The following is a 26,381-nucleotide window of genomic DNA, read 5'->3' as shown; positions in this document are numbered from 1 at the left end:
AATCAAGGGTTTTTATAAGTAATACAGGACTGCATTGCAAGAATGTGAATACAGCAAAGTAGATACTAACCCTGGCCCACTTCTATTTAAAACATACCACATTCCATGTATTTTCCAATAGAGAGAGTCAGGGAGATGTTTCCCCACTAGTCTGTAGGAGTCACTAGGTAGAAGTCTGCCTGAATGATTGTGACGCCACCTTTGAGCTGCTCTCATGACTTAATTAAGCATTACTAATGCTGCCTTGGCCCCTTGTTGGTTAAAGCTACTGGTCTATGCAATTTAACCACTATATAAAAATAAAAAAAACTACTTTTCAATAGTGTTTTATTTGTCCTATTTTAATTTTCCACATTCTTGTTAATTTGGCAATGGTTAACATAGTAAAGTGCATCTGGCACAACATCTTCAAAAGGCCACATGAAAAGTAAGCATTGTCAACAAAGTATCTCAATGAAATAACTTTACACACCCAACATTGTTTTCACAGAAAGAGACACTCGTACACATGAATGTATTGTTCATATCTGCTTGAAAAATGATATGTCCACATTTAACAGTAACAATGCTCCCATATAAATGACTCTGTTTTTAAACTACCACTGCACAGACATTGTAGACCTAAACAAACCAACGTGTCCCTAACGAGGATAATTACAGAACGGTTTTGTGAGACAACATTTCCTGCTGCAGGCATTGAGGTGGACTTGGGGTATTGAAAACAGTATGGGTAATAATGGACAATAACACCTTATCAACATTATAGTACAGCAGACATGATGCCACACATAACTATGGAATGTTTACCAACACTAACTCAAAGATCAAAACTAGTCCCTCATCTCTGCTCTAGGTTATTGAAAACCTTCAACATAGCGGTCACCTGGCTGATGTTTGATTGGATATTCTCCTAAATCTGCTCTCCACCCAAGGTGGAAAAGGCTTTAATGACTTCCATCAGGAGATGTAGATTACTGTATGTGAGTCCTGGGATGTGGGTTACTGTATGTGAGTCCTGGGACGTAGGTTACTGTATGTGAGTCCTGGGATGTGGGTTACTGTATGAGAGTCCTGGGACGTGGGTTACTGTATGTGAGTCCTGGGACGTAGGTTACTGTATGTGAGTCCTGGGATGTGGGTTACTGTATGAGAGTCCTGGGACGTGGGTTACTGTATGTGAGTCCTGGGACGTAGGTTACTGTATGTGAGTCCTGGGACGTAGGTTACTCTATGTGAGTCCTGGGACGTAGGTTACTCTATGTGAGTCCTGGGACGTAGGTTACTCTATGTGATTCCTGGGACGGCTAATCTGTGTGCCTTACACCGCCAATGCCACACGCATGCCTAAGCCAGTGTCATTAAGTCTGTTTGCCAGTGTGTGTGTGTGTGAAACTGGATCTGTGTGTAGTAGAATCATCTGGAATTAGGTAGATCACCCTTTCCTTACACAGACAAACGAAACACATGACCAGCATTACACGTAGCAGGTACAGTAGGCGTCAAGATCCAGAACATGATTCTCAACACGCCACGGACAGACATCCATCCTAAGACTCAGTCTCAGGCAGCCGGTCCTGGCATATCTCTAGAGGAAATTTGGCTGCTCCCCCTCCAAACACCTCCACATCACTGTCCAGCCAGGACACCACGTTCCCGGAGGTGTAGGAGGAACAGTTGGCCATGGTAAGGATTTCGGCTGGCTTCAGGACCTTGTCCCAGATGTTAACCTGGCTCAGCTCACCCACAAAGGCCTGTGTGGCGTCAAAGCGCCCGCCCACCATGTCCTGTTGAGGCCATAAACAACAGGCCTCGTTAAAAACAATAACATCCTATTCACTGTGTAGACCGCCAGGCTGAGCCAGACACACTGTGTTCATTTATTTTCTCATGTAACTGATCTTTAGGATTTTTGTTAGCGATGGGGCTTTTCAAATTTGGTCTACACTCTAGAGCCTATAGCACAGTACTCATGGTCATAGCTAAGAACCTGTACCATTAAAATCTGAAAACCTGATGCGGTTTTGTAAACCAAGAGTAAAATAGGCTAAATATTCCCCATACAAATATATGTAATTGTGTATCCTACAGATAAGGGGTGCTAGTCAGCAGACTCACCTGTTCCTGCCCCAGTATGATGGCTCCTCCAGGCTTGATGCGGTGCCAGGGGGCCAGGTTGTCCCCTGCCCCCAGCTTCTGACCATCCTGGTAGGCTTCCCACAGACCATCCCTGGTGGTCCAGGTGATACAGATGTGGTGCCACCTCCCATCACGCACCGATAGAGGCAGCTGAGCCACCTGGACAGGTAACATAGGAGAGGAGTGTAAGGTAGGTAGGTACAGATGCTTACAAACAGAAAGGAGAAATACACATTAGATTGAGGAAGGTTAGGATTTGGTAAAGCTGGTAAAACTCTCAAAAATCAGCAACCTCATTAAAGCCAGATTAATTTAAAACAATAACGGTAGGCTCTCCCACAGATCAGCAATACTAAGAATCACGGAGTCCTTGAGTCATTTAGAATGCCCTTACCTTGTCATTGATGAGCAGCTCTATGGGGTTGTTGCCCCACTCCATGAGCACAATCTCATTGGCCTGTCCTGGCACCCCGTAGGAGAAGGGGGTTCCTATGCCAGGGCCGGTGCTGGACCGCAGCCACATGCACAGAGTGAAAGAGTACATCTCAGGAAGGCTCTTGGCCATGCGGCCGTACAGGTAGTTAGTACGCAGGGGGAGGACCAGCTTAAACTGCTCGGGGGACTTGAACCCACTGCCACCTACAGAGAGAATAATGGGAGAGTTGTCTATGAAGTCACCTCTATACTTATACACAAATTCTGAGAACAAAATGATAAGCCAACGTTTGTCAGATTTGATCTAAAGCGTCAGTTGTTTACTGCAGTGGGGTACAGTATGTGAGTGGCAGTGATTGGGTCAGTTAGTGGGATAGTTGATAGTAGATTGAATGAATGACTCATTGTGTTTACAATGTGTGAGTCTCCCTTTTTGTGTTGCAGGTGTGTACTACTGTCATCGGATTGTGTACACAGACATATGTTTGTGCGTACGCGAGTATGTCTATATGTGTCTGTCATACATCTTTCCTTTTCCAGTGATTTACCTTTCTCCAGCTCATTGATCCTGGTCAGCAGGGAGTTGAGGGTGCTCTCTGTCTTCTGCCTGTGGGCTGTGGTCTCGTTGAAAAGCAGAGACTTCTCTTCCTCCAGGTTGTTGACCTTACTGAGCAGCTGTTTTTCCAGGTCTCCCAGCCTGCGCTGCAGCAGGTCTCGCAGCTCGCTGGGGAACAACGCTCCCGACATGTTTGCTCTCCGCTGCTGCTGCTGCGGGGACAAGATGGAGACGTCATTAGATAATTAAATAAGTGGAGACAATACAAGATGGTCACAAACAATTAGTGGAGGTTGATAGACGTCAGGTCAATTTGTATTGAGGTCTGAGATGTGTAGCTTCCTGTCTCTTATGTTTGTCACATTTTTAATGTGTGTAATTTTCAAAGATCATTGGCTGAGTGGAAATCGGCTACACTGTGTGTAGGCTAGTATGTTACCAGAAGGCCCAGGAGTTGTTTTCCTGGCCACATGACCTGACCTGAGAAAACTCTGGCCCCTTATTGTAACTCATGGAGAACATTGGATCTCTCCAATTGTCTCACCAGTTTCCTAAGCCTGTTAATGCATAATGAGCTTAAACACCATCTACTGTGTGGTTTAGCTTAATACCGTCATGTGTTTGTTTCCCAATGTACTTTTACTGCATGGCCTAATGGGGATTACCTGTGGTTCAGGAAGCTCTTTAAGCTAACAGATGGTACTACACCTACACAAGCTAGGATTGGATTTACTGAACTTGTATTTCGATCTGGAATGAAACAGCTCTGTAAGCGACCTAAATATCCCAAGAAACACATTATATCCTTGGTCATTTGAATGAGCTGATACATTTCTTGAGTAAGGTGACATAGGGAACTTAATCACTGGTAGGTAAAGGAGATAAAAGGCTAATCCATTTAGGGTATGCCTACACATGGTCTCAAAAATATAATATTATAGGCTACAGGCCAAAATGGGAGAAAATGTAATGGCCACAAAGTTGACCACAGCAACAGGTGTTCACTTTGGATTCAATGACTTAATAAGCAGACAATCAAGCAAGAGGCAACAATTTTAAACATGAGGCCTATTTCAGATGTATTTAAGTCACACTGGTGACGATCATTTTCAGCACTCCCTTTCCATGATTTGGGAATCAAAATGTCATTTATGGTTACTGTCCCGTGACTTACCTCTAGGTTCTCCAGTCGGTCCTTCAGACTCTGCATGGTCTTCCCGAGGTTGTCGATTGTATCATTGGGATCTCTGGGTAAATCTCCCATTGTGTTCTGATTATTTTTGTTTTTACTCCAAGATCCACCACTATCATACTTCCCTTCCTCGGAGGCTGACTCGCAGAGGGAGAGCTTGGTGGTCAGCTCGTTTATGGTCCCAAGTTGGTTGACTATCGTCTCTTTCTGTTGGAGAACCGTTTCACGGAGCTGCATGACTGTGTTCCTCAACACTTCCTCCTGAGCTGCCGCGTTTGGTTCGGGAACTACGGGGACCAAACAAGTGTCAGCGCCAACGGCGATGGCTCGGCATAGAAACCGGGCTCCCGTATCCGGATTGTCATCCTGTCCACGCACAAACTTCTCATAGCCCAGTCCCAGTGCGTAAAAACACAACAATCTCAACAGAGATAACATACCAGGGCAGTATTTTGGTCGTTAAACTTTAGTGAAATAACGGGTGGCGCCTAACCGATTATTATGCCTTTCAAATCCGGTGCATAAAACACGCCGAGAAAGCGGTAATCTTCTCGGAATAACATAGTCAATCTCGGATTAAACGATATATTGTTTCAAAACGTTCTCATTCCATACAAAGTACAATTTTTAAAGTAAAATTTAGGCGATGCTAAAACCATATGAAGAGTCTGGGTTAACGCTCAAAGTATCCATCCCTTCAATCAGCATTACGCATTTAATGGTGCTTTAAGGACAGCGACTTTAAGAAGATTACTGTTAAGATTTATGGCGCGATTGGATTGGTTGTAGTATGTTGCCATAACTACAGTCCGTATAGGTAGGTTCTGTATGATGGACAAGTCATTTTTGAGTTGTATCTAACTGGTACTGTATGATCATTGACCAACCAATTGAAATAGACAATGTCCAATATTGTCCAATGTCCAATATTCCATATCCTTAGAAAAACTCTAGTATTAAATAAATTAGGGAAGGCTTCACACATGGTTCAGATCCATCAAACACCAATTCTAAAGGCTCTACGGTGGGGTTTCCACCATATAGCCAATTTTGACTTCGTGGCTCTGCTATATCGTAAAAATTAATGAAAACATAAATAAGCTTAATTTAAGGTTAGAGTTAGACATAAGGTTACCAGTGTGGTTAGGGTTTCATGTCAGGTATATCTCACTTGTCACCCCCAAAGCCAATTCCTCCTTTGGCCGCATCTCCTTCCAGTTCTCTGCTGCCAATGACTGGAACGAACTACAAAAATCTCTGAATCTGGAAACACTTATCTCCCTCACTAGCTTTAAGCACCAGCTGTCAGAGCAGCTCACAGATCACTGCACCTGTACATAGCCCATCTATAAATAGCCCAAACAACTACCTCTTCCCCTACTGTATTTATTTATTTAGCTCCTTTGCACCCCAGTATTTCTACGTTGCACACTCATCTACTGTCAAATCTACCATTCCAGTGTTTTAATTGCTTTATTGTAGTTACTTTGCCACCATGGCCTATTTATTGCCTTTACCTCCCTTATCTCACCTCATTTGCTCACATTGTATAAAGACTTATTTTTCTACTGTATTATTGACTGTATGTTTGTTTTACTCCATGTGTAACTGTGTTGTTATATGTGTCGAACTGCTTTGCTTTATCTTGGCCAGGTCGCAGTTGTAAATGAGAACTTGTTCTCAACTTGCCTACCTGGTTAAATAAAGGTGAAATAAATAAATAAAGGTTGAAAATCAAAGTTTAAGAAGAGAAATTGTAGAAATAGGCAGGCATTATAACTTTGTGGCTGTGGTAACTAGTGACGAACGCACAGTGGGAGGGTTATGTGTACTCTGACACCACCAATGGAAAGGTCCAGAACCGCCTGACTTGATATACTAGACACTGAAAGAAAGATGATTGAAAGCAGAAGAGCAAAGTTGATGGAATGACGGAAAAGGAGGTGAGTAGAGTTGACAAGGAAACAGATGTCTAACAGGACCATATAAGAATATAAATTGTTGCTGTTTTATCATTGCCACCATGCACACTGATTAAGTCAGCCTGCCCTGGTCTCATAGACGTAACATAGTAAACGTAAATCTGGGACACTCAAATTAGTAAGATTTGTTACAGTTTGGTATGGTTAAATAAGACGGAAATGAATGGAGGGAGGTTGGTTGGGCATATAATGCGAACGTCTAGCAACCCAAAGGTTGCGTGTTCAAATCTAATCATGGACAAGTTTAGGTTTTTAGCTAATTTGCAACTACTTAGCATGTTGTTAGCTAACCCTTTCCCTAACCTCAACTGTAACCCTTTAACCTAACTCATAACCTTATCCCTAACCCTAGCATAGAAAACGTAAGCCAGCTAGATAATGTTAGCCACCTAGCTAACGTTACCCACAACAAATTGGAATCATATCATTCATTTTGAAAATTGGCAACATATTCTACGTCATGCGAATTCGTAACATATTGTATTACTTCCAAATCCATAACATATAATACAAATTGTAAATCTTAACATACGAAATGGGTGATGGACATCCACAAATTTACCATACAAAACGTAACATATACTAAAAGGAATGTCTCGAATTTACATACAGAATAATATAAATGCTCTGAGACCAGGTTGGCCCTAAGAACACTTGGTATCAACCAATGTTCGTGATAAAGGATGTGCAGGTAAACAATTAGTAGCATCACCTTCGTGGTCTGACTGTGAAATCTGGAAGACAGTAGCATCTAAACAGCAGGAGAGATGAGCACTGAGAGGAAGACAGGAATCTCTGTACCACAGTGGGGTTGGCTTTTGATATGGCATCGAAAACGGTCACTAAGCAGCCAATTAGTGATTTGTGACACAGTTTGGTATACTGACATAGGGGCGCAAAGCTCTGCTGGTGAAAATATAATCTACTTGTGTGTGTATACAGTACCAGTCAAGGGTTTTTCTTTATTTTTTACTATTTTCTACATTGTAGAATAATAGTGAAGGCATCAACTGAAATAACACATATGGAATCATGTAGTACCCAAAAAAGTGTTAAACAAATCAAAATATAGTTTATATTTGAGATTCTTCAAAGTAGCCACCCTTTGCCTTAAGCTTTGCAAACTATTGGCATTCTCTCAACCAGCTCCATGAGGTAGTCACCTGGAAAGCATTTCTGTTAACAGGTGTGCCTTGTTAAAAGTTAATTTGTGGAATTCCTTTCCTTCTTGGCATTTGAGCCAATCAGTTGTGACAAGGTAGGGGTGGTATACATAAGATAGCTGTAACGCTAGGGCGTAGTGGGCGCAGAGTCAGGAGCAGGAGGCAGAGAATGCAGGGTAGTGTTATTTATCTAACACACAACGGCAAAACACAAGCCGCCCCAACAGCGAACTAGAGCGCACACCAAAACCAACGTGCCCAAACACATGGGACAAAAAAAGGTTGGCGCAACATACGCACTCGCACTTCAAAAATACAAATGAGCGTGCATACACAAGCAATACAGTACCAAACAATCCCGCACACAGAGCAGGCGGGCCTCCTGGCTAAAATAGCCCAGCTAATCAGCCCAAAACAGGTGCACACAATCAACAAAAAGGGGGAAAAGGAAATCAGTGGCAGCTAGTAGGCCGGCGACGACGACCGCCGAGCGCCACCCGAACAGGAGGGGGAGCTACCTACGGTAGGAGTCGCACCTCCGGCACCTCACCTTCCTGCAGGGGACCAGCTACCACCGGCCTGAGGAGAGACGCATGAAACGAGGGGTTAATACGGTAATAGGAAGGAAGTTGTAACCTATAACACACCTCGTTTATCCTCCTCAGGACTTTGAAGGTCCCTACACACTGCGGCCCCAGCTTCCGGCAGGGCAAGCGGAGGGGCAGGTTCCGGGTCGAGAGCCAGACCCTGTCCCCCGGTACGAACACGGGGGCTTCACTGCGGTGGCGGTCAGCGCTCCTCTTCTGCCGTCCACTGGCTTGTTTCAGGGATTCCTGGACGGCTCTCCAGGTCTCCTTGGAAAGCTGCACCCACTCCTCTACCGCAGGAGCCTCGGTCTGACTCTGGTGCCAGGACCGGTTGGTAACCCAAAACACACTGGAAGGGTGATAGGTTAGTAGAGGAGTGGCGGAGTGAGTTCTGGGCCAACTCTGCCCATGGGATGTACCTAGCCCACTCCCCTGGCCGGTCCTGGCAATACGACCGCAGAAACCTGCCCACCTCCTGGTTCACCCTCTCCGCCTGCCCATTACTCTCAGGGTGATAACCGGAGGTCAAGCTGACCGAGACCCCCAGACGTTCCATAAACGCCTTCCATACCCTGGACGTGAACTGGGACCCTCGATCAGAGACAATGTCCTCCGGTACCCCGTAGTGCCGGAAGACGTGGGTAAATAGGGCCTCCGCAGTCTGTAGGGCCGTAGGGAGACCGGGCAACGGAAGGAGACGGCAGGACTTTGAAAACCGATCCACAACAACCAGGACCGTAGTGTTCCCCTGAGACGGGGGGAGATCGGTCAGGAAGTTCACTGACAGGTGCGACCATGGCCGTTGTGGAACGGGGAGGGGCTGTAACTTCCCTCTCGGAAGGTGCCTAGGAGCCCTACACTGGGCGCATACCGAACAGGAAGAGACGTAGACCCTAACGTTCTTAGCCAAGGTGGGCCACCAGTACTGCCCCCTGAGACCCCGCACTGTCCTCGCCACACCCGGATGACCCGAAGAGGGTAGAGTGTGGGCCCACCGAATCAATTGATCCCGAACACCAAGCGGCACATACAAGCGACCCGTGGGACACTGTGAAGGTGCAGGTTCCACCCTTAACGCCCGCTCGATGTCCGAGTCCACCTCCCATACTACCGGTGCCACCAGCCTAGACGCCGGAATGATGGGAGTTGGATCGATGGGCCGGTCCTCTGTGTCATAGAGACGGGACAGCGCGTCGGCCTTCATGTTCAGGGAGCCCGGTCTGTAGGAAATAGTAAACCTGAAGCGGGTGAAGAACATGGCCCACCTTGCCTGACGCGGATTCAGTCTCCTAGCTGCCCAGATATACTCCAGGTTCCGATGGTCGGTCCAGATGAGAAAGGGGTGCTTAGCCCCCTCAAGCCAGTGTCTCCACACCCTCAGGGCTTTTACCACTGCTAACAACTCCCGGTCCCCCACATCATAGTTACGCTCCGCCGGACCGAGCTTCTTCGAAAAGAAAGCGCAGAGCCTCCACTATGAAGGCTAGAGAGGGGTCCGGGTGCGCCAACACGGGTGCATGGTGAACAGCGCCTTCAACCTCTTGAAGGCTCTGTCCGCCTCAGTCGACCACCACAAACGCACCGGCCCCCCTTTCAGCAGTGAGGTAATGGGAGCCGCTACCTGGCCAAAACCCCGGATAAACCTCCGGTAGTAATTGGCAAACCCTAAGAACCACTGCACCTCCTTCACCGTGGTTGGAGTCTGCCAATTACGCATGGCATTAACGCGGTCACACTCCATCACCACCCCCGTAGTGGAAATGCGATAACCCAGGAAGGAGACGGCTCATTTGGAGAACACACACTTCTCAGCCTTGACGTATAGGTCATGCTCCAGCAGTCTCCCAAGCACCTTGCGCACCAGAGACACATGCGTGGCGCGGGTGGCGGAATATATCAGAATATCATCGATATAGACAATCACGCCCTGCCCGTGCAGGTCCCTGAGAATCTCGTCTACAAAGGATTGAAAGACGGCTGGAGCATTCTTTAACCCATACGGCATGACGAGGTACTCATAATGGCCCGATGTGGTACTAAATGCGGTTTTCCACTCGTCTCCATCCTTGATACGCACCAGGTTATACACGCTCCTGAGGTCCAGTTTTGTGAAGAACCTTGCTCCGTGAAATGATTCCACCGCTGTAGCGATCAGAGGTAGCGGGTAACTAAACCCCACCGTAATAGAATTTAGACCTCTGTAATCAATGCACGGGCGCAGACCTCCCTCCCTTTTCTTCACAAAAAAGAAACTCGAGGAGGCGGGTGAAATGGAGGGCCGAATGTACCCCTGTCCCAGAGATTCCCTGACATATGTCTCCATAGTCAACGTCTCCTCCTGTGACAAAGGGTACACGTGACTCTTGGGAAGTACAGCGTTTACCTGGAGATCTATCGCACAATCCCCCTGTCGATGAGGTGGTAATTTGGTCGCCCTCTTCTTACAGAAAGCGATCGCCAAATCGGCGTATTCAGGGGGGATGCGCACAGTGGAAACCTGGTCTGGACTCTCCACCGACGTAGCACCGATGGAAACTCCTATACACCTTCCTGAACACTCCTCTGACCACCCCTGGAGAACCCCCTGTCTCCACGAAAACCGGGGATTGTGACTAGCCAGGCAGGGAACCCCCAGCACCACCGGAAACCCAGGTGAGTCGATAAGGAAGAGACTAATCCGTTCCTTATGATTCCCCTGCGTTACCATGTCCAGTGGAACCGTGGCCTCCCTGACCAACCCTGACCCTAATGGCCGGCTATCTAGGGAGTGCACGGGGAAGGGGGGATCTATCGGCACTAGCGGAATACCCAGCTTAATGGCGAGTCCGTGATCCATAAAGTTCCCAGCTGCGCCTGAATCGACTAGCGCCCTATGCTGGGAAGAGGGAAAAAAATCTGAAAAAACAATTTCAACGAACATGTGACCGACAGGGGGTTCTGGGTGAGTTTGATGCTGACTCACCTGGGGTGACCGAGAAGTGTTCTGCCTGCCCTCTCGACTCCCAGACTGACTCCTCCAGCACCGGTCGGCCGTGTATCCTCTCCGACCACAGATGGTGCAGTGATATATGTGCAGATGATGATGTGCAAGTAGAGATACTGGGGTGCAAAAGAGCAAGAGGGTAAGTTATAATATGGGGATGAGGTAGTCGTGTGTGCTATTTACAGATTGGCCGTGTACAGGTACAGTGATCGGTAAGTAGCTCTGACAGCTGATGCTTAAAGTTAGAAAGGGAGATATAAGACTCCAGCTTCAGATATGTTTGCAATTTGTTCCAGTCATTGGCAGCAGAGAACTGGAAGGAAAGGCGGCCAAAGTAAGTGTTGGCTTTGGGGATGACCAGTGCAATATACCTGCTGGAGCGCGTGATATGGGTGGATGTTGCTATGGTGACCAGTGAGCTGAGATAAGGCGGGGCTTTACCTAGCAAAGACTTATAGATGACCTGGAGCCAGTGGGTTTGGCAATGAATATGTAGCGAGGGCCAGCCAACGAGAGCATAAAGGTCGCAGTGCTGGGTTGTATATGGGGGCTATTTTGTAAATAACAACGCCGAAGTCAAGGATCGGTAGGATAGTCAGTTTTACAAGGGTATGTTTGGCGGCATGAGTGAAGGAGGATTTGTTGTGAAATAGGAAGCCAATTCTAGATTAAATTTTGGATTGGAGATGCTTAATGTGAGTCTGGAAGGAGAGTTTACAGTCTAACCAGACACCTAGGTATTTGTAGTTGTCCACATATTCTAGGTCAGAACCGTCCAGAGTAGTGATGCTAGTCGGGTGGGAGGGTGCGGGCAGCAATCGGTTGACGAGCATGCACTTAGTTTTACTAGCATTTAAAAGCAGTTGGAGGCCACGGAAGGAGTGTTGTATGGCGTTGAAGCTCGTTTGGAGGTTTGTTAGCACTGTGTCCAAAGAAGTGGGGTCCCGTGTGGCTCAGTTGGTAGAGCATGGTGTTTGCAACATCAGGGTTGTGGGTTCGATTCCCACGGGAAAAAATTATATGAAATGTATGCATTCACTACTGTATGTCGCTCTGGATAAGAGCGTCTGCTAAATGACTAAAATGTAAAATGTAAGTGGCAGATGTATACAGAATGGTGTCATCTGCATAGAGGTGGATCAGAGAATCACCAGCAGCAAGAGCGCCATCATTGATGTATACAGAGAAAAAATTTAGCCCTGTGGCACCCCCATAGAGACTGCCAGAGGTCCGGACAACAGGCCCTCCAATTTGACACACTGAACTCTATCTGAGAAGTAGTTGGTGAACCAGGCGAGTCAATTATTAGAGAAACCAAGGCTGTTGAGTCTGCCGATAAGAAGTGGTGATTGACAGAGTCGAAAGCCTTGGCCAGGTTGATGAATACAGCTGCACCGTATTGTCTCTTATCAATGGCAGCTATGATATCGTTCAGGACCTTGAGCATGGCTGCACCCATGGCCAGTTCGGAAACCAGATTGCATAGCGGAGAAGGTACGGTGGGATTCGAAGTGGTTGGTGATCTGTTTGTTAACTTGGCTTTCGAAGACCTTAGAAAGGTAGGATAGTTATAGGTCTGACAGATCTCTGCAGTAGATTGCAACTCTGCCCCCTTTTGGCAGTTCTATCTTGTCGGAAAATGTTATAGTTAGGGCTGGAAATTTCAGGATTTTTGATGCACTTATAGTTGACCAGGGCTGCACTAGCAGGGCTGACATTTGACGAACTGACTTGTTGGAAAGGTGGCATCCTATGACGGTGCCACGTTGAAAGTCACTGAGCTCTTCAGTAAGGTCATTCTACTGCCAATGTTTGTCTATGGAGATTGTGTGGCTGAAATGGCCAAATCCACTAATTTGAAGGGGTGTCCACAAACTTTTGTATATACAGTGCATGTACAATACCAAATGTAACATATCATACTAATTTGAATGTCACGGAAATCCTTTTACTATGTTACGTCTACCACTGAGTCCAGGTTGCAACCAGCGTTAGAGCTCTTTCAAGTCTCATTATGAGTTGAGCTGAGTACAATGCCACAATGAGATTCAAAGATCTTTACAGTTCAACATCACTGTTAAAGCTGCAATATGTAACTTTTTGAGCGGCCTGACCAAATGCACATAGAAATATGAGTTATAGATTTATAATTCGCATTGAAAGCAAGTCTATGAAGTGGAAGATATGTTCTATGTGCACTATTTTTATGCTTCCCGTTCTTAAATTTCGTTTTTGTGTATTTTACTTTCGGTTTTGTACACCAGTTTCAAAAAGTTGAAAATACAATATTTTTGGTTATTGAAAATACATTTCACAGCGGTTTAGATGGTACAAAGATTCTTTGCACTTATTTTGTTTTGCTTGTTTTGTAACATAAACTGAAAATTGTACCAACAGGAAATGGAAGTGATTTCTTCATAATCCATCTTTCAAGTTTGTCAATGTTACATAAAGCTCTATACACTTCGTCATATAAACACAGCTTTTCCCCGACTGCCCATCCAAGCCATGGCAGAGTGCTGTATGGGCCCTGCAGTAAAGCACATTTGTAGCTTGTGTGCTGATTTTAAATGGCCTGTCTACACCTCAATATCTTATATGTTTGTCTATAGACATGCAAACTGAACTCTACATCGTTTGTATTCATATGCAAATATTGGGAATTAATAGATATTAGACAAAACATGATAAATAGCTCCTACAATGTTGTTGTGTGTTGTTTTGTATCTCAAATAGGTTTCACAATCTTATTTGACGTCCAACGCGGGATGGGCGGGGCTTGGGAGAAAGGGCGGTGTACCTCCGGAGCGCGGACGGGGCTGTTCGTGAATACTCCGTTGTCTCAAAACGCACAGTGCGCTCGTCGGAACTTAATAAAGATTTCATCCGGTTAGGAATGTAAATTGTTATGTAGAGTTTGGTAAATATATGGAAGTAAAAAGAGGAAAGTGTAAAAAGAGAAGTAAACGCACATTTTTCATGACAGAGTCATAACCTGTCATTCCTACCTTGAATCCTTCCTAAGGTAAGTTCGCTTTCTTTGACTGCATAACATCTTGTTGTTTTTCTTCTTTACCTTGCCTTTGTTTTGTGTCCGTTTTAGGCTGATGTGGTCAAAGTTAATACATCAGAAAAAATTATTCATATTTATGCAACATTCATACTCATAGTCAATCGTAAGCATATTCCTAGGTAGAAGTCACTTAAACTTTTTCTTAGCTATTCTTTTTCCTGAGCTACAAAACTAGATGTGAAAAGTAGGTATTTCTGTATCTTACCAGATACACCAGTAGCCTGAAGATGTTGTTCTGCATATCCAAGCGTGCATTGTAAAACCTGTTGCCTAGACACTTTTTTGTTTTGTTTGTGGTTTGACCTGTAACTCTTTCGCTGGGGTCTCAGTAATAATTTTAATGACAGGTTTGTGAAATCCTTTGGTGTCCTTGGAATAAGTGAGTGATGTTACCCTCTCTGCAAAGTGCATCTCCAAGGTAATCGCCTCACAAGCTCGCACGACACGTTGCTTACTGTAGCAAAATGGCTTCTATTAATTACAGTGCAGAAGGCTTTGAACAGTTGTGTGGTAGTTACTCGGTTGATGATAAAGATCACCACATAACTCTCACAGTGCCTTCAGAAAGTATTCACGCCCCTTGACCTTTTCCACATGTTGTTGCGTTACAGACTGAATGTAAAATGGATCAATTTAGATTTGTCACTAGCCCATAATGTGAAAGTAGAATTACATTTGTTGTCATTTTTACAAATTCATAAAAAATGTAAAGCTGAAATGTCGAGTCAATAAGTATACTGAACAAAAACATAAACACAACATGAAAAGTGTTGATTTCATGAGCTGAAATAAAATATCCCAGAAATGTTCCATACACACAAAATATTATTTTTCTAATTTTGTGCACAAATTTGTTTACATCCATGTTAGTGAGCATTTCTCCTTTGACAAGATAATCCATCCACCTGACTGACGTGGCATATCAAGAAGCTGATTAAACAGCATGACCATTACACAGGTGCACCTTGTGCTGGGGACGATAAAAGGCAATTCTAAAATGTGCAGTTGTCACACAACACAAAGCCACAGATGTCTCAAGTTTTGAGGGAGCGTGCAATTGTCATGCTGACTGCAGGAATGTCCACCAGAGCTGTTGCCAGAGAATTGAATGTTCATTTCTCTACCATAAGCCACGTCCAAAGTCATTTTAGAGAATTTGTCAGTATGTCCAACTGGCCACACAACCACAGACCACGTGTAACCACGCCAGCCCAGGACCTCCACATCCGGCTTCTTCACCTGCGGGATGATCTGAGACCAGCCACCCGGACAGCTGATGAAACTGAGGCATATTTTTGTCTGTAATAAAGCCTTTTTGTGGGGAAAAACTAGTTCTGATTGGGTGGGCCTGGTTCCCAACTGGCTGCACCCCTGCCCTGTCATGTGAAATCCATAGATTAGAGCCTAATTTATTTATTTCAAGTGACTGATTTCCGAACTGTATCTCACTAAAATCGTTGAAATTGGTGCATGTTGCATTTTTTAAATATTTTTGTTCAGTATATTTAACCCCTTTGTTATGGCAAGCCTAAATAATAAGTATTGACTCAGTCAATTTAATTCATTTTGAATTCAGGCTGTAACACAAAATGTGGAATAAGTCAATAGGTATGAATACTTTCTGAAGGCACTGTATTTGAGAGCTGTCATTCACTGGCATTTCACTATGGAGTATTTTCTAGGTCGGGGATGGGTAACTGGCCCCAATTAGAATAGTAGAATTCACAAGGTGCAAGTTTGAAATTTCATTGTGCATCAGCAGTTTTTCACTTGTTATGCCTGTCACTGACAGTCAGTCAATTATCCCATGTCAGCTACCATTTTTTAGACTGGTAAATTAGCTGGAGAGACTATCTAAACTTCTAGTAATCATGGTCAAATTACCGACCGGAAAGCCCCCATTGATTTTGTTAGTCACTGTCATTCAGATATCATATTAAAAACTGCAAATATTCCTCTCTGCCCCATGGCAAAATGTGTTGAATTATAGGAAATGAGTTACAGTATAAATTGCCAAATCTTCTCTCCGCCTCATGGCAAAATGAGTAGAATTACAGGAATTTAATTCTAAAACTTGTATTCTCTCTGCTGTCAAGAGGGGAGCCAGTAAAATGTTTTGCCCGCAAGGTGGTGGTGGGGGGGGGGGCAACAAAATGTAACTTAGGGCCGGCTCTGTATTCATGTGGGAACGCAGACCTGTGAACCACTGCGGCCCCTCATGATGAGTTCAGATTTTTTGTGGTCCCCACCCCAATCAAAGTGGCCCATCCCTGTTCTAGGTTATTCACTGTTGTTTGACTTGTCTCTTCACTCTCTGTAGACCCCCTCCCCTGCTGGACAGCCACAGTCAGTGTGAGGAGAATGATGAGACAATGAGTGACGTATCCATATCTAGTGCCCTACGCTTAAGACCCCAGAGTCAACTCAATTATCCAGAAGTCCTCAGCCAGAGCAGGATGGCCAATAGAGAGCCATACGGCAGCCAAGAAGAACCACCGTCAAGATCCAGCCCAAACTGGCCACCCCAGGGACTATGTGCTGGCTACAGCCCCCAGACACCCTACCCCGGACAGGAAGAGATGTGTCTGAGTGCCCTGGACCACCAGAGGTACGCCTGGTTGAAATCCAGCGTTGCCAACAGCAGCGACGGACGCACTGGAGGGCCATACCCAGACAGCCTGCCATCCTACTCATACCCCCACTGTGCAGACTTTGCCAGTTGCCCAGTAGAGGAGGGCTATCATCACTCACTCCCTGGGCGATACAGCCCCAGCATCAGTAGCCTGGAGCAGCCGTACTCTCTGCTCTCCTGCCCACCAGAGGCTGCCCTCCGCTACCCTTTCCTTCCCCCGTACCCCTATCCAACCCAGGGCCCGGTCTGCTGTGCACAGTGCCCTGCACAGGGGCTCGGAATGGGCCGTGTCCTACAGCTCGTTCCAAGGCCAAGTTACCGTCCACCCTACTATGGTGAGTTCCAGTTCCAGTCATATGGGGGGGTAAAACTATATTTAGTATATTGAGTTGCACCCCCCTTTCTCCCTCAGAACAGCCTCAATTCGTCGGGCCATGGACGCTGCAAGGTGTCGAAAGTATTCCACAGGAATTCTGACCCATGTTGACTCCAGTGCGTCCCACAATTGTGTCAAGTTGGCTGGATGTCCTTTGGGTGGTGGACCATTCTTGATACACACGGGAAACGGTTGAGCGTGAAAAAACCCAGCAGCGTTGCAGTTCTTGACACAAACCGGTGCGCCTGGCACCTACTACCATACCCTGTTGTCTTGCCCATTCATCCTCTAAATGGCACAACTCTAGGCTTAAAAATCCTTCTTTAACCTGTCTCATCCCCTGTAACTTGTCTCCCACTGCTTGAAGTGGATTTAACAGGTGACATCAATAAGGGATCATAGTTTTCACCTGGATTAGCCTGGTCAGTCTATGTCATGGAAAGAGCAGGTGTTCTTAATGTTTGGTACACTCAGTGTATGTCACAAGCATCCCAGGCCATATGTGGCATCCTATTCCTCAGAGGCACTCATATGTTGTCCTTCCACCTCCTAAAGTGTTAGATCATCCACAGTGCATGCAGCAACATATTCTGTCTATAAACAGGTTCCCATCCAACCTTTTTTTATGCGAGTGAAGTACATGTTAGATAAAACATGTCATGACAGGCCTGATGGAAACAACAAATTTGACAGTAAACTTTCCAAATGTCGACAAAACAAAATACGCTAGACAAGGTGGGATCTTTTTGAGTCGGTAAAAATGTATAACGCGAGAAATAGTGATGGAGGCGCCTTATGATGGCTATTAGATCAATATTTGCACATATGGAAGTAAAGTTGGAGTGACGCGTTGACATCGTGTGGTCCTCCCACTATGACTCCTAGCTACAGATGAAATACATTATGATGAATTTCACAGGGTGGTGAAAGTGCTAGGTGATGAGCTTGATGCTCCTTTCCATTAAAACATTTTCTGGTGACAAGATCATCGATGCTTTCCTGCCGTTTGACAAATAACAATAATCTTGCTATTTTGTCCATAATAATCTCATGTAGGCCATACCCGCACTGTATCTGCGAGTTGTTGCCTAGAGTGCAGTGCGTGTGCCAAGACCAGTGTAGTGTGCATATTCACTATATAACCCGTCAAAAATGGTGACAAAACCAACAGTAGAGTTGAAAATGCGATGGAAACCTATTTAACTTGTACTTTATTCGGTACATGGAAATTTAACCGCAAAAGTTACTTTCATGTGCACTACGTCATAACGCACAGCATTTTATCCGCAAACAAGTCAATTTGATGGAAACACATCTCTGGTGGGAAAATGCTGTTATTGTTTCATGTGGGTTTTAGAATATTCCCATGGAAATTTCTCATCAATTGGATGGAAACCTAGCCAATGACAATTAAAATGATACTCTTTGTATGTATTTGTTACTATATATATATATATATATATATATATATATATATATATATATATATATATATATATAGTTACAAATAATAAACATAAGTGCTTACATAATGTGTGTGTGTGTGTAAGCATTTATGTCTACAAAAATAATTAGTACCAGTCAAAAGTTTGGACACCTACTCATTCAAGGGGTTTTCTTTATTTTTACGACTGAAGAGCCTCCACTGGTCAATATGAAATTGTTTTTGTCACATGCGCCGAATACAACAGGTGTAGACATTACAGTGAAATGCTTACTTAGAAGCCCTTAACCAACAATGCAGTTTTAAGGGGAAAAAAATCGAAATATAACAAATTATTAAGGAGCAATAATAATATCTTTATTTTTACTATTTTCTACATTGTAGAATAATAGTGAAGACATCAAAACTGTGAAATAACACATATGGAATCATGTAGTAACTAAAAAAGTGTTAAACAAATCCAAATATATTTTAGATTGTTCAAAATAGCCACCCTTTGCCTTGATGACAGCTTTGCAACACTCTTGGCATTCTCTCAACCAACTTCACCTGGAATGCTTTTCCAACAGTTTTTAAGGAGTTCCCACATATGCTGAGCACTTGTTGGCTGCTTTTCCTTCACTCTGCGGTGGAGGCCAGGTCATCTGATGCAAAACTCCATCACTCTCCTTTTTGGTCAAATAGCCCTTACACAGCCTGGAGGTGTGTTTTGAGTCATTGTCCTGTTGAAAAACAAATGATAGTCTCACTAAGCGCAAACCAGATGGGATGGCGTATCGCTGCAGAATGCTGTGGTAGCCATGCTGGTGAGGTGTGCCTTGAATTCTAAATAAATATAGTGTCACCAGCAAAGCACCATCACACCACCTCCTTCTCCATGCTTCACGGTGGGAACCACACATGCTGAGATCATCTACTCTGCATCTCACAAAGACACGGCAGTTGGAACCAAAAATCTAAAATTTGGACTCATCAGACCAAAGGACACGAGCAATGGACAGTCTAATGTCCATTGCTCGTGTTTCTTGGCCCAAGCAAGTCTCTTCTTATTATTGGTGTGGTTTAGTAGTGGTTTCTTTGTAGCAATTCGACCATGAAGGCCTGATTTCACGCAGTCTCCTCTGAACAGTTGATGTTGAGATGTCTGTTACTTGAACTCTGAAGCATATATTTGGGATGCAATTTCTAAGGCTGGTAACTAATGAACTTATCCTTTGCAGCAGAGGTAACTCTGGGTCTTCATTTCCTGTGGGGGGTCCTCATAAGAGCCAGTTTCATCATAGTGCTTGATGGTTTTTTGCAACTGCACTTGAAGAAACCTTCAAAGTTCTTAATCTTCCTGATTGACTGACCTTCATGTCTTAAAGTAATGATGGACTGTTGTTTGTCTTTGCTTAATTCAGCTGTTCATGCCATAATATGGACTTGGTTTTTACCAAATAGGGCTATCCTCTGTATACAACCCATACCTTGTCACAACACAACTGATTGGCTTAAATGTATTAAGAAGGAAAGAAATTCCACAAATTAACTTTTAACAAGACACACCTGTTAATTGAAATGCATTCCAGGTGACTACCTCATGAAGCTTATTGAGAGAATGCAAATGGTGTGCAAAGCTGTCATCAAGGCAAAGGGGGGCTACTTTGAAGGATCTCAGATATAAAATATATTGTGATTTGTTTAACACTTTTTTTGTGTTATTTTATAGTTTTGATGTCTTCACTATTATTCTACAATGTAAAAACCCTTGAATGAGTAGGTGTGTCCAAACTTTTGACTGGTATTTTTTTAATAAAATAATATATTGGTGTCGTATCAGGTCCGGACCACTGCAGACATCAAGATGCAGCTGGCACCACTCAAAGGTGAGTTGTCTAACTAACCCATCTAACAAATACAATATAAATATAGGACAAAACACATCACAACAAAGACAACATAGCAAGGCAGCAACACATGACAACACAGCATGATAGCAACGCAACATAACAAAAACATGGTAGCAGCACAAAACATGGTACAAACATTATTGGGCACAGTCAACAGCACAAAAGGCAAGAAGGTAGAGACAACAATACATCACACAAAGCAGCCACAATCGTCAGTGTCCATGATTGAGTCTTCGAATGAAGAGATTGAGATAAAACTGCCCAGTTTGAGTGTTTGTTGCAGCTCGTTCCGGTTGCTAGCTGCAGCGAACTGAAAAGACGAGCGACCCAGGGATGTGTGTGCTTTGGGGACCTTTAACAGAATGTGACTGGCAGAACGGGTGTTGTATGTGGAGGATGAGGGCTGCAGTAGATAACTCAGATAGGGGTGAGTGAGGCCTAAGAGGGTTTCATAAATAAGCATCAACCAGTGGGTCTTGCGATGGGTATATAGAGATGACCAGATTACAGAGGAGGTTAGAGTGCAGTGATGTGTCCTATAAGGAGCATTGGTGGCAAATCTGATGGTCGAATGGTAAAGAACATCTAGCGGCTCGAGAGCACCCTTACCTGCCGATCTATAAATTACGTCTCCGTAATCTAGTATGGGTAGGATGGTCATCTGAATCAGGGTTAGTTTGGCAGCTGGGGTGAAAGAGATTTAACTTTAGCCTGCAGCTTTGATATGTGCTGAGAGAAGTACAGTGCACCATCTAGCCATACTCCCAAGTACTTGTTTGAGGTGACTACCTCATGCTCTAAACCCTCAGAGGTAGTAATAACACCTGTGGGAAGAGGGGTATTCTTCTTACCAAACCACAAGACCTTTGTTTTGGAGGTGTTCAGAACAAGGTTAAGGACAGAGAAAGCTTGTTGGACACTAAGAAAGCTTTGTTGTAGAGTTTTTAACACAAAATCTGGGGAGGGACCAGCTGAGTATGACTGTATCATCTGCATATAAATGGATGAGAGCGCTTCCTACTGTCTGAGTAATGTTGTTGATGTAAATTGAGAAGAGCGTGGGGCCTAGGATCAAGCCTTGGGGTACTCCCTTGGTGACAGGCAGTGGCTGAGACAGCAGATTTTCTGACTTTATACACTGCACTCTTTGAGAGAGGTAGTTAGCAAACCAGGCCAAATGCCCCTCAGAGACACCAATACTCCTTAGTCAGCCCACAAGAATGAAATGGTCTACCGTATATCAAAAGCTTTGGCCAAGTCAATAAAAATAGCAACACAACATTGCTTAGAATCAAGGGCAATGGTGACATCATTGATTACCTTTAAGGTTGCAGTGACACATCCATAACCGGAGTGGAAACCAGATTGCATACCAGAGAGAATGCTATAGACATCAAGAAAGCCAGTCAGTTGATAATTGACAAGTTTTTCCAACACTTTTGATAAACAGGGCAAAATAGAACTAGGCCTATGACAGTTAGGATCAGCTTGATCTCCCCCTTTAAATAAAGGACAAACTGTGGCTGCCTTCCAAGCAAAGGGAACCTCCCCAGAAAGGAGACAGGCTTGGTGATGATAGGGGCAACAACCTTAAAGAAGAAAGGGTATTTTTGGGGTCAAGTTTAAGGAGCTCCTTTAGGAACTCTGACTCAGTGACTGCCTGCAGGGGGAAACTTTGTAGCAGGGCAGGGGAAAAAGAGGGAGAAGCATCAGGGATAGTCACATTAGAAGGGGTGGGAGATGAGGAAATGTTGGACGGGCTCTGATGTTACAACTTCCCCTCAATGTTTTACTTCCTTGGTTACATTTTAAAAACTGTCTAGTGTAAACGATGACATCCGTGACAATATCAAACCATTTGAAGAGGATGATTTAAGGAATGCATACTGTAAATTATTCGACAGAGAAGAGTTCTGACAATCTAATTATGTCAATGACATGTAACATACTCTTTTTCCATTGGAACAGGCATGTGCTTTTAATAATAACGTGTTTTCGGTTCCGGACTCTGCATGCCACTGAAGTCGTACACAAACAGTACAGGCCGTAACACAGCGTTAGCTAGAAGGTGGACACCACAGGAGGCTGGTGGGAGGAGCTATAGGAGGACAGGCTCATTGTAAAGAATGGAATGGAATTAATGGAACGGTATCAAATGTATGGAAACCACACGTTTGACTCATTCCATTAATTCCATTCCATCCATTACAATGAGCCCGTCCTCCCATAGCACCTCCCACCAGCCTCCACTTATGAACACACATCATAGGTAATGGTTTAGTACAGACCAATAGACAAGGGGTCCAAGCAACCAAACAGAAAGTGGGAACTCAAATATCTAAAAGGCCAATAACTGCCTGGACAGTTTCCCCTAGAGGGATAAATAAAGTATTGGCTCAGTTAGAGCATGATGCTACAACACTTACAACACCAGGGTTGTGGGTTTGATTCCCACGGGGATCAGTACGGGAAAAAGTACAAAAATGAATCCACTTAAGTCGCTCTGGAGAAGAGCATCTGCTAAATGACTAAAATGTAAATGTAAATTACACTTAGTGTAAATTAAGTTCTTGACTGGCACAATGATTTGGCTTGTCTCTCCCATCACAGTGAGAGCTTTGTCCCCCAACACAGACAAAGTGACAGACCTGGGAGTAGTACACAGCTGTCATTGGAGCAAAGTAAGTGCTGTACAGTATGGTTGACAAACTGCCAATAGTAGCAACATGGAATTTTTTGTATTTCTTACTAGCACTGACTTTGCAGATAGTTGCTTTATTAAGGAACATTTTTACTTACTATGATTGTGATATGTGGTTGTCTTACCTAGCTACCTTAAGATGAATGTGACTAACTGTAAGTCGCTCTGAATAGGAGCATCTGCTAAATGACAAAAATGTAAAATGTTTGTGATATTATACAAATAGGAGTGATTACACACGTGTTTCTGTTGGTCCACACTGTGTGCTATTTAACAGCACACAGTGCTATTGAGTAACATGTTATTTGTTTATTTTAGGAAAGGTCTTTGTCACCTATGAGAGAGACAGCGACAACCATTTTAAAGAGACCATGAACTTTGTTTCCCTGCTGCGACACAACGGCTTTGACACTAGTGTAAGGTTCTTTTATTCCTCATCACTTTTTACAGTTCAGAATCAGACTTTCACTTGACATTTACTGATGTTTCTCTTCCTGAATGGTTTCAGGTGGATGTATTTGAGCAACAGCTCATCAGTATTAGCGCTATTGACTTCATGGAAAAATACATCAACGAGGTAAAATGGCTGATTCAACCTCAGATGACTTTGACAAGATGGTAGAAATGCTTCTTAACCTTTTAATCAATGCTGTTACATCACAAATGAAGTCAAGTTAGCTTGTGTCAACATGAAGTGCCCTGGGCTGAGGGCTAATCCTTTCTATCTCCACCTTCACAGAAATATTACCTTATCATCATTGTTATCAGTCCCAAGTATCATGAGACCGTAACGGGGGCTAATATCTATATGGAGAAAGACGAGAGGATGTTACACACAGTCTATATCCATAAGCAGGTGAACTTATGGCAGTCCATAAAGAAACCGTATGATAATCATCTATCAAAAATAATGTTTTCATTGATTTCATGCTTCACTTCTAGAAAGTGATATGAAAGTGTGACTATGTTACAGCTGCAGAATGAGTTCATTCAGAATGGATGCCAGAACTTCAGATTCATTCCCATACTGTTTCCAGGAGCTAAAAAGGTATGGGACTTATGTGGAAATGAATGTAGTTTTTTTAAAGCACTAAAACACTTTACTAGGAAACTGAAAGACAATAGCTCTTATTTACTGAATTCAGTAAGATCAATGCCCTCTTTCTAGCAGCCTCTCTCCCTCTAGCCTGTTTATACCTTACGCTAACACCACTAAAGGTTGGTGGCACCTTAATTGGGGAGGACGGGCTCATGGTAATGGCTGGAACGGAATGAATGAATTCCATGTGTTTGATAGCATTCCATTTACTCCATTCCAGCCATTATTATGATCCGTCCCCCCCCTCAGCAAAACGATTGTACCCACGTTTTCAGATGTGTCCACACGTGGTATTAAAATGTGTCTTTTCCATCCACTGTGTCTGCATTGTGACCAGATTTTCTGGTCCCTCCCTGTATGCAAATGATATGACAGATATTGTTTCAAATTAATATATATTCTTTATTTTAAGACACCTATTGATGCCACAAGTCAATGGTGACACCTGTCAATGGTATTAGAGGGTGGGAAATTATGATTTAAATGGTTTCATTGTTCAGATCCGTTTACACTTGTACAATATCCAGACACAATGCGTGCCTGACTACCTCCAGAGGTGGGCAGGAAGATCTGATCACAATCAGATGCTTCTTTTAATCATCTACACCTATCTAAAAGTGTGGGCACAATCAGAATGTGGACAAGATCAGGACAAAGGCTGCATGTTAGAACCAGGTATAAACAGGTCTTCTGTCTGACTCAGTGCCATGTTCCTGCCTGGCTCCAGAACACTCTAGTCTACACCTGGCCAAAGGACAGAGACGACATCCTACGTCGACTGATGAGAGTGGAGAAGTACAACCCTCCGCCTGTTGGGGAGCTACCCACCATCGTCTCCACCCCCCTCTAGAACCACAGCCTGCTGGGTTTACTTTACAGTGAAGTTCAGTCATGCTGTTTTTCCAATCAGGACTGGGTCCCACTCCCAGCCTTTTTTGGGGTGAAGGCACTAGTGTTATTCTAGGGAATTTGTGTTTCCATAGCTATGGCTGAGTGACACTAAGGAGTTGTGAAGCACATAATCAATAACCTCTGAATACTCTTGTCTTTTGAGAACATCAGTTGCAGTATTCTGCCAAGGGAGGTTGCAATAAATTGGATTTGATTGATATTTACCCTGTCTTATTTCAGTTGGTTTGCTCCCTAAAAAACTACTATTGCATGCATCCAAGATGAGTGAATAAATAGAACATTATTTTCCTAAATAAATGTTTTCCCTTATGGAAAAACTCTTTTAAACGGAGGCATTTTGACTTGGACTTAAGTCACGATTTTCATGACTCTGACTCGACCAGTGATGACTTTGTCAGTCTTTCTCTCTTGCAAGATTCAATATGCTAGCTATAACAGCAAATGTTACATAGCTACTGTACTAGCAGTCTAGCCTTACTTAGCTTTTTACCTGATGAAATATTGCTTTAAAGATTGTTGGACCGCAGCTTTTAGCATGACTTGGGACTCAAGTATAAAGGACTCGAAGTTGGACTCCAGGTATAGTGACTTAGACCCCGCTGGGCAGTGATTGAGTACCTAGACAGACAATTTTGACAGTTCGGTCCATCGGCAAAGAATATCTGCATCTGAAATGGTGCACTATCACAGGTGTCAAACTCATTCCAGAGACTAAAGTGTCTGTGGGTTTTCACTCCTCCCTTGTACTTGAATGATTAAGGTAATTGATTAGTTAGGACCTCCCCTCACCTGGTTATCTAGGTCTTAATAAGATTAGTTTGACAACTAGGTGAGGGGAGGTCCTAAGTCTTCGTTTGACAATAATTGAAAGGAAGTAACAGACCAGCAGACACTCGGACCTCCACGGAGTTTGACACCCCCTGCCCTAGAGTGACATGGTTAATGCTATACGGGATCCTTGGGACATCCCGACCCTAAACCCTTTACATTTCATCTTCAATGAGGTGATGTCCCATGGGCCCTTTTCCATAGTGACATACCTGTTATTCTTGTAGTGCAGGAATGTGTTTTTGTTCTAACATGGGCCCCCTCCGGGCACATCGCAAAGCTGAACCACATATGAGACAACTCCCTGCTGACTGAAAGACCCATTAGATTACCTAACTTCTATGATCTGACTTCCCTGCCCCCAATGTTTTCAATCAAATTTAAAACACA

The 26,381-nt window shown here is 44.0% G+C and overlaps 2 protein-coding genes across 3 annotated transcripts; one reads left to right on the top strand and one right to left on the bottom strand.

Annotated features, from left to right (window-relative positions):
• Nucleotides 1–322: 322 nt before the first annotated feature.
• LOC106610381 (neuronal pentraxin-2) lies at nt 323–5,519 on the bottom strand. The gene is made up of 5 exons (XM_014209721.2): nt 4,302–5,519; nt 3,120–3,339; nt 2,531–2,775; nt 2,116–2,295; nt 323–1,784 (listed from the first exon to the last, which is right to left on the bottom strand). The coding sequence occupies exons 1-5, from the start codon at nt 4,755–4,757 to the stop codon at nt 1,548–1,550; spliced, it is 1,338 nt and encodes a 445-aa protein (XP_014065196.1). The 5' UTR covers nt 4,758–5,519; the 3' UTR covers nt 323–1,547.
• Nucleotides 5,520–13,806: 8,287 nt separating this feature from the next.
• On the top strand, nt 13,807–25,366 carry LOC106610386 (E3 ubiquitin ligase TRAF3IP2). Of its 2 annotated transcripts, none has more exons than XM_014209744.2 (10): nt 13,807–14,059; nt 14,455–14,525; nt 16,428–17,074; nt 20,382–20,427; nt 23,062–23,132; nt 23,471–23,568; nt 23,661–23,729; nt 23,892–24,008; nt 24,126–24,200; nt 24,979–25,366. In XM_014209744.2, exons 2-10 carry the CDS (start codon nt 14,494–14,496, stop codon nt 25,099–25,101), a joined length of 1,278 nt encoding a protein of 425 aa, XP_014065219.1. In that variant the 5' UTR covers nt 13,807–14,059; nt 14,455–14,493; the 3' UTR covers nt 25,102–25,366. The 2 variants fall into 2 exon arrangements, with proteins under 2 accessions (XP_014065219.1, XP_014065209.1); XM_014209734.2 differs by having other exon boundaries at nt 24,955–25,366.
• Nucleotides 25,367–26,381: the final 1,015 nt, after the last annotated feature.

Source organism: Salmo salar, chromosome ssa01, assembly GCF_905237065.1.
Source record: "Salmo salar chromosome ssa01, Ssal_v3.1, whole genome shotgun sequence".
NCBI classification, from domain to species: domain Eukaryota; kingdom Metazoa; phylum Chordata; class Actinopteri; order Salmoniformes; family Salmonidae; genus Salmo; species Salmo salar.
Note: the sequence above shows the minus strand (reverse complement) of the source record. Positions and strands in the feature narration are given on the sequence as shown.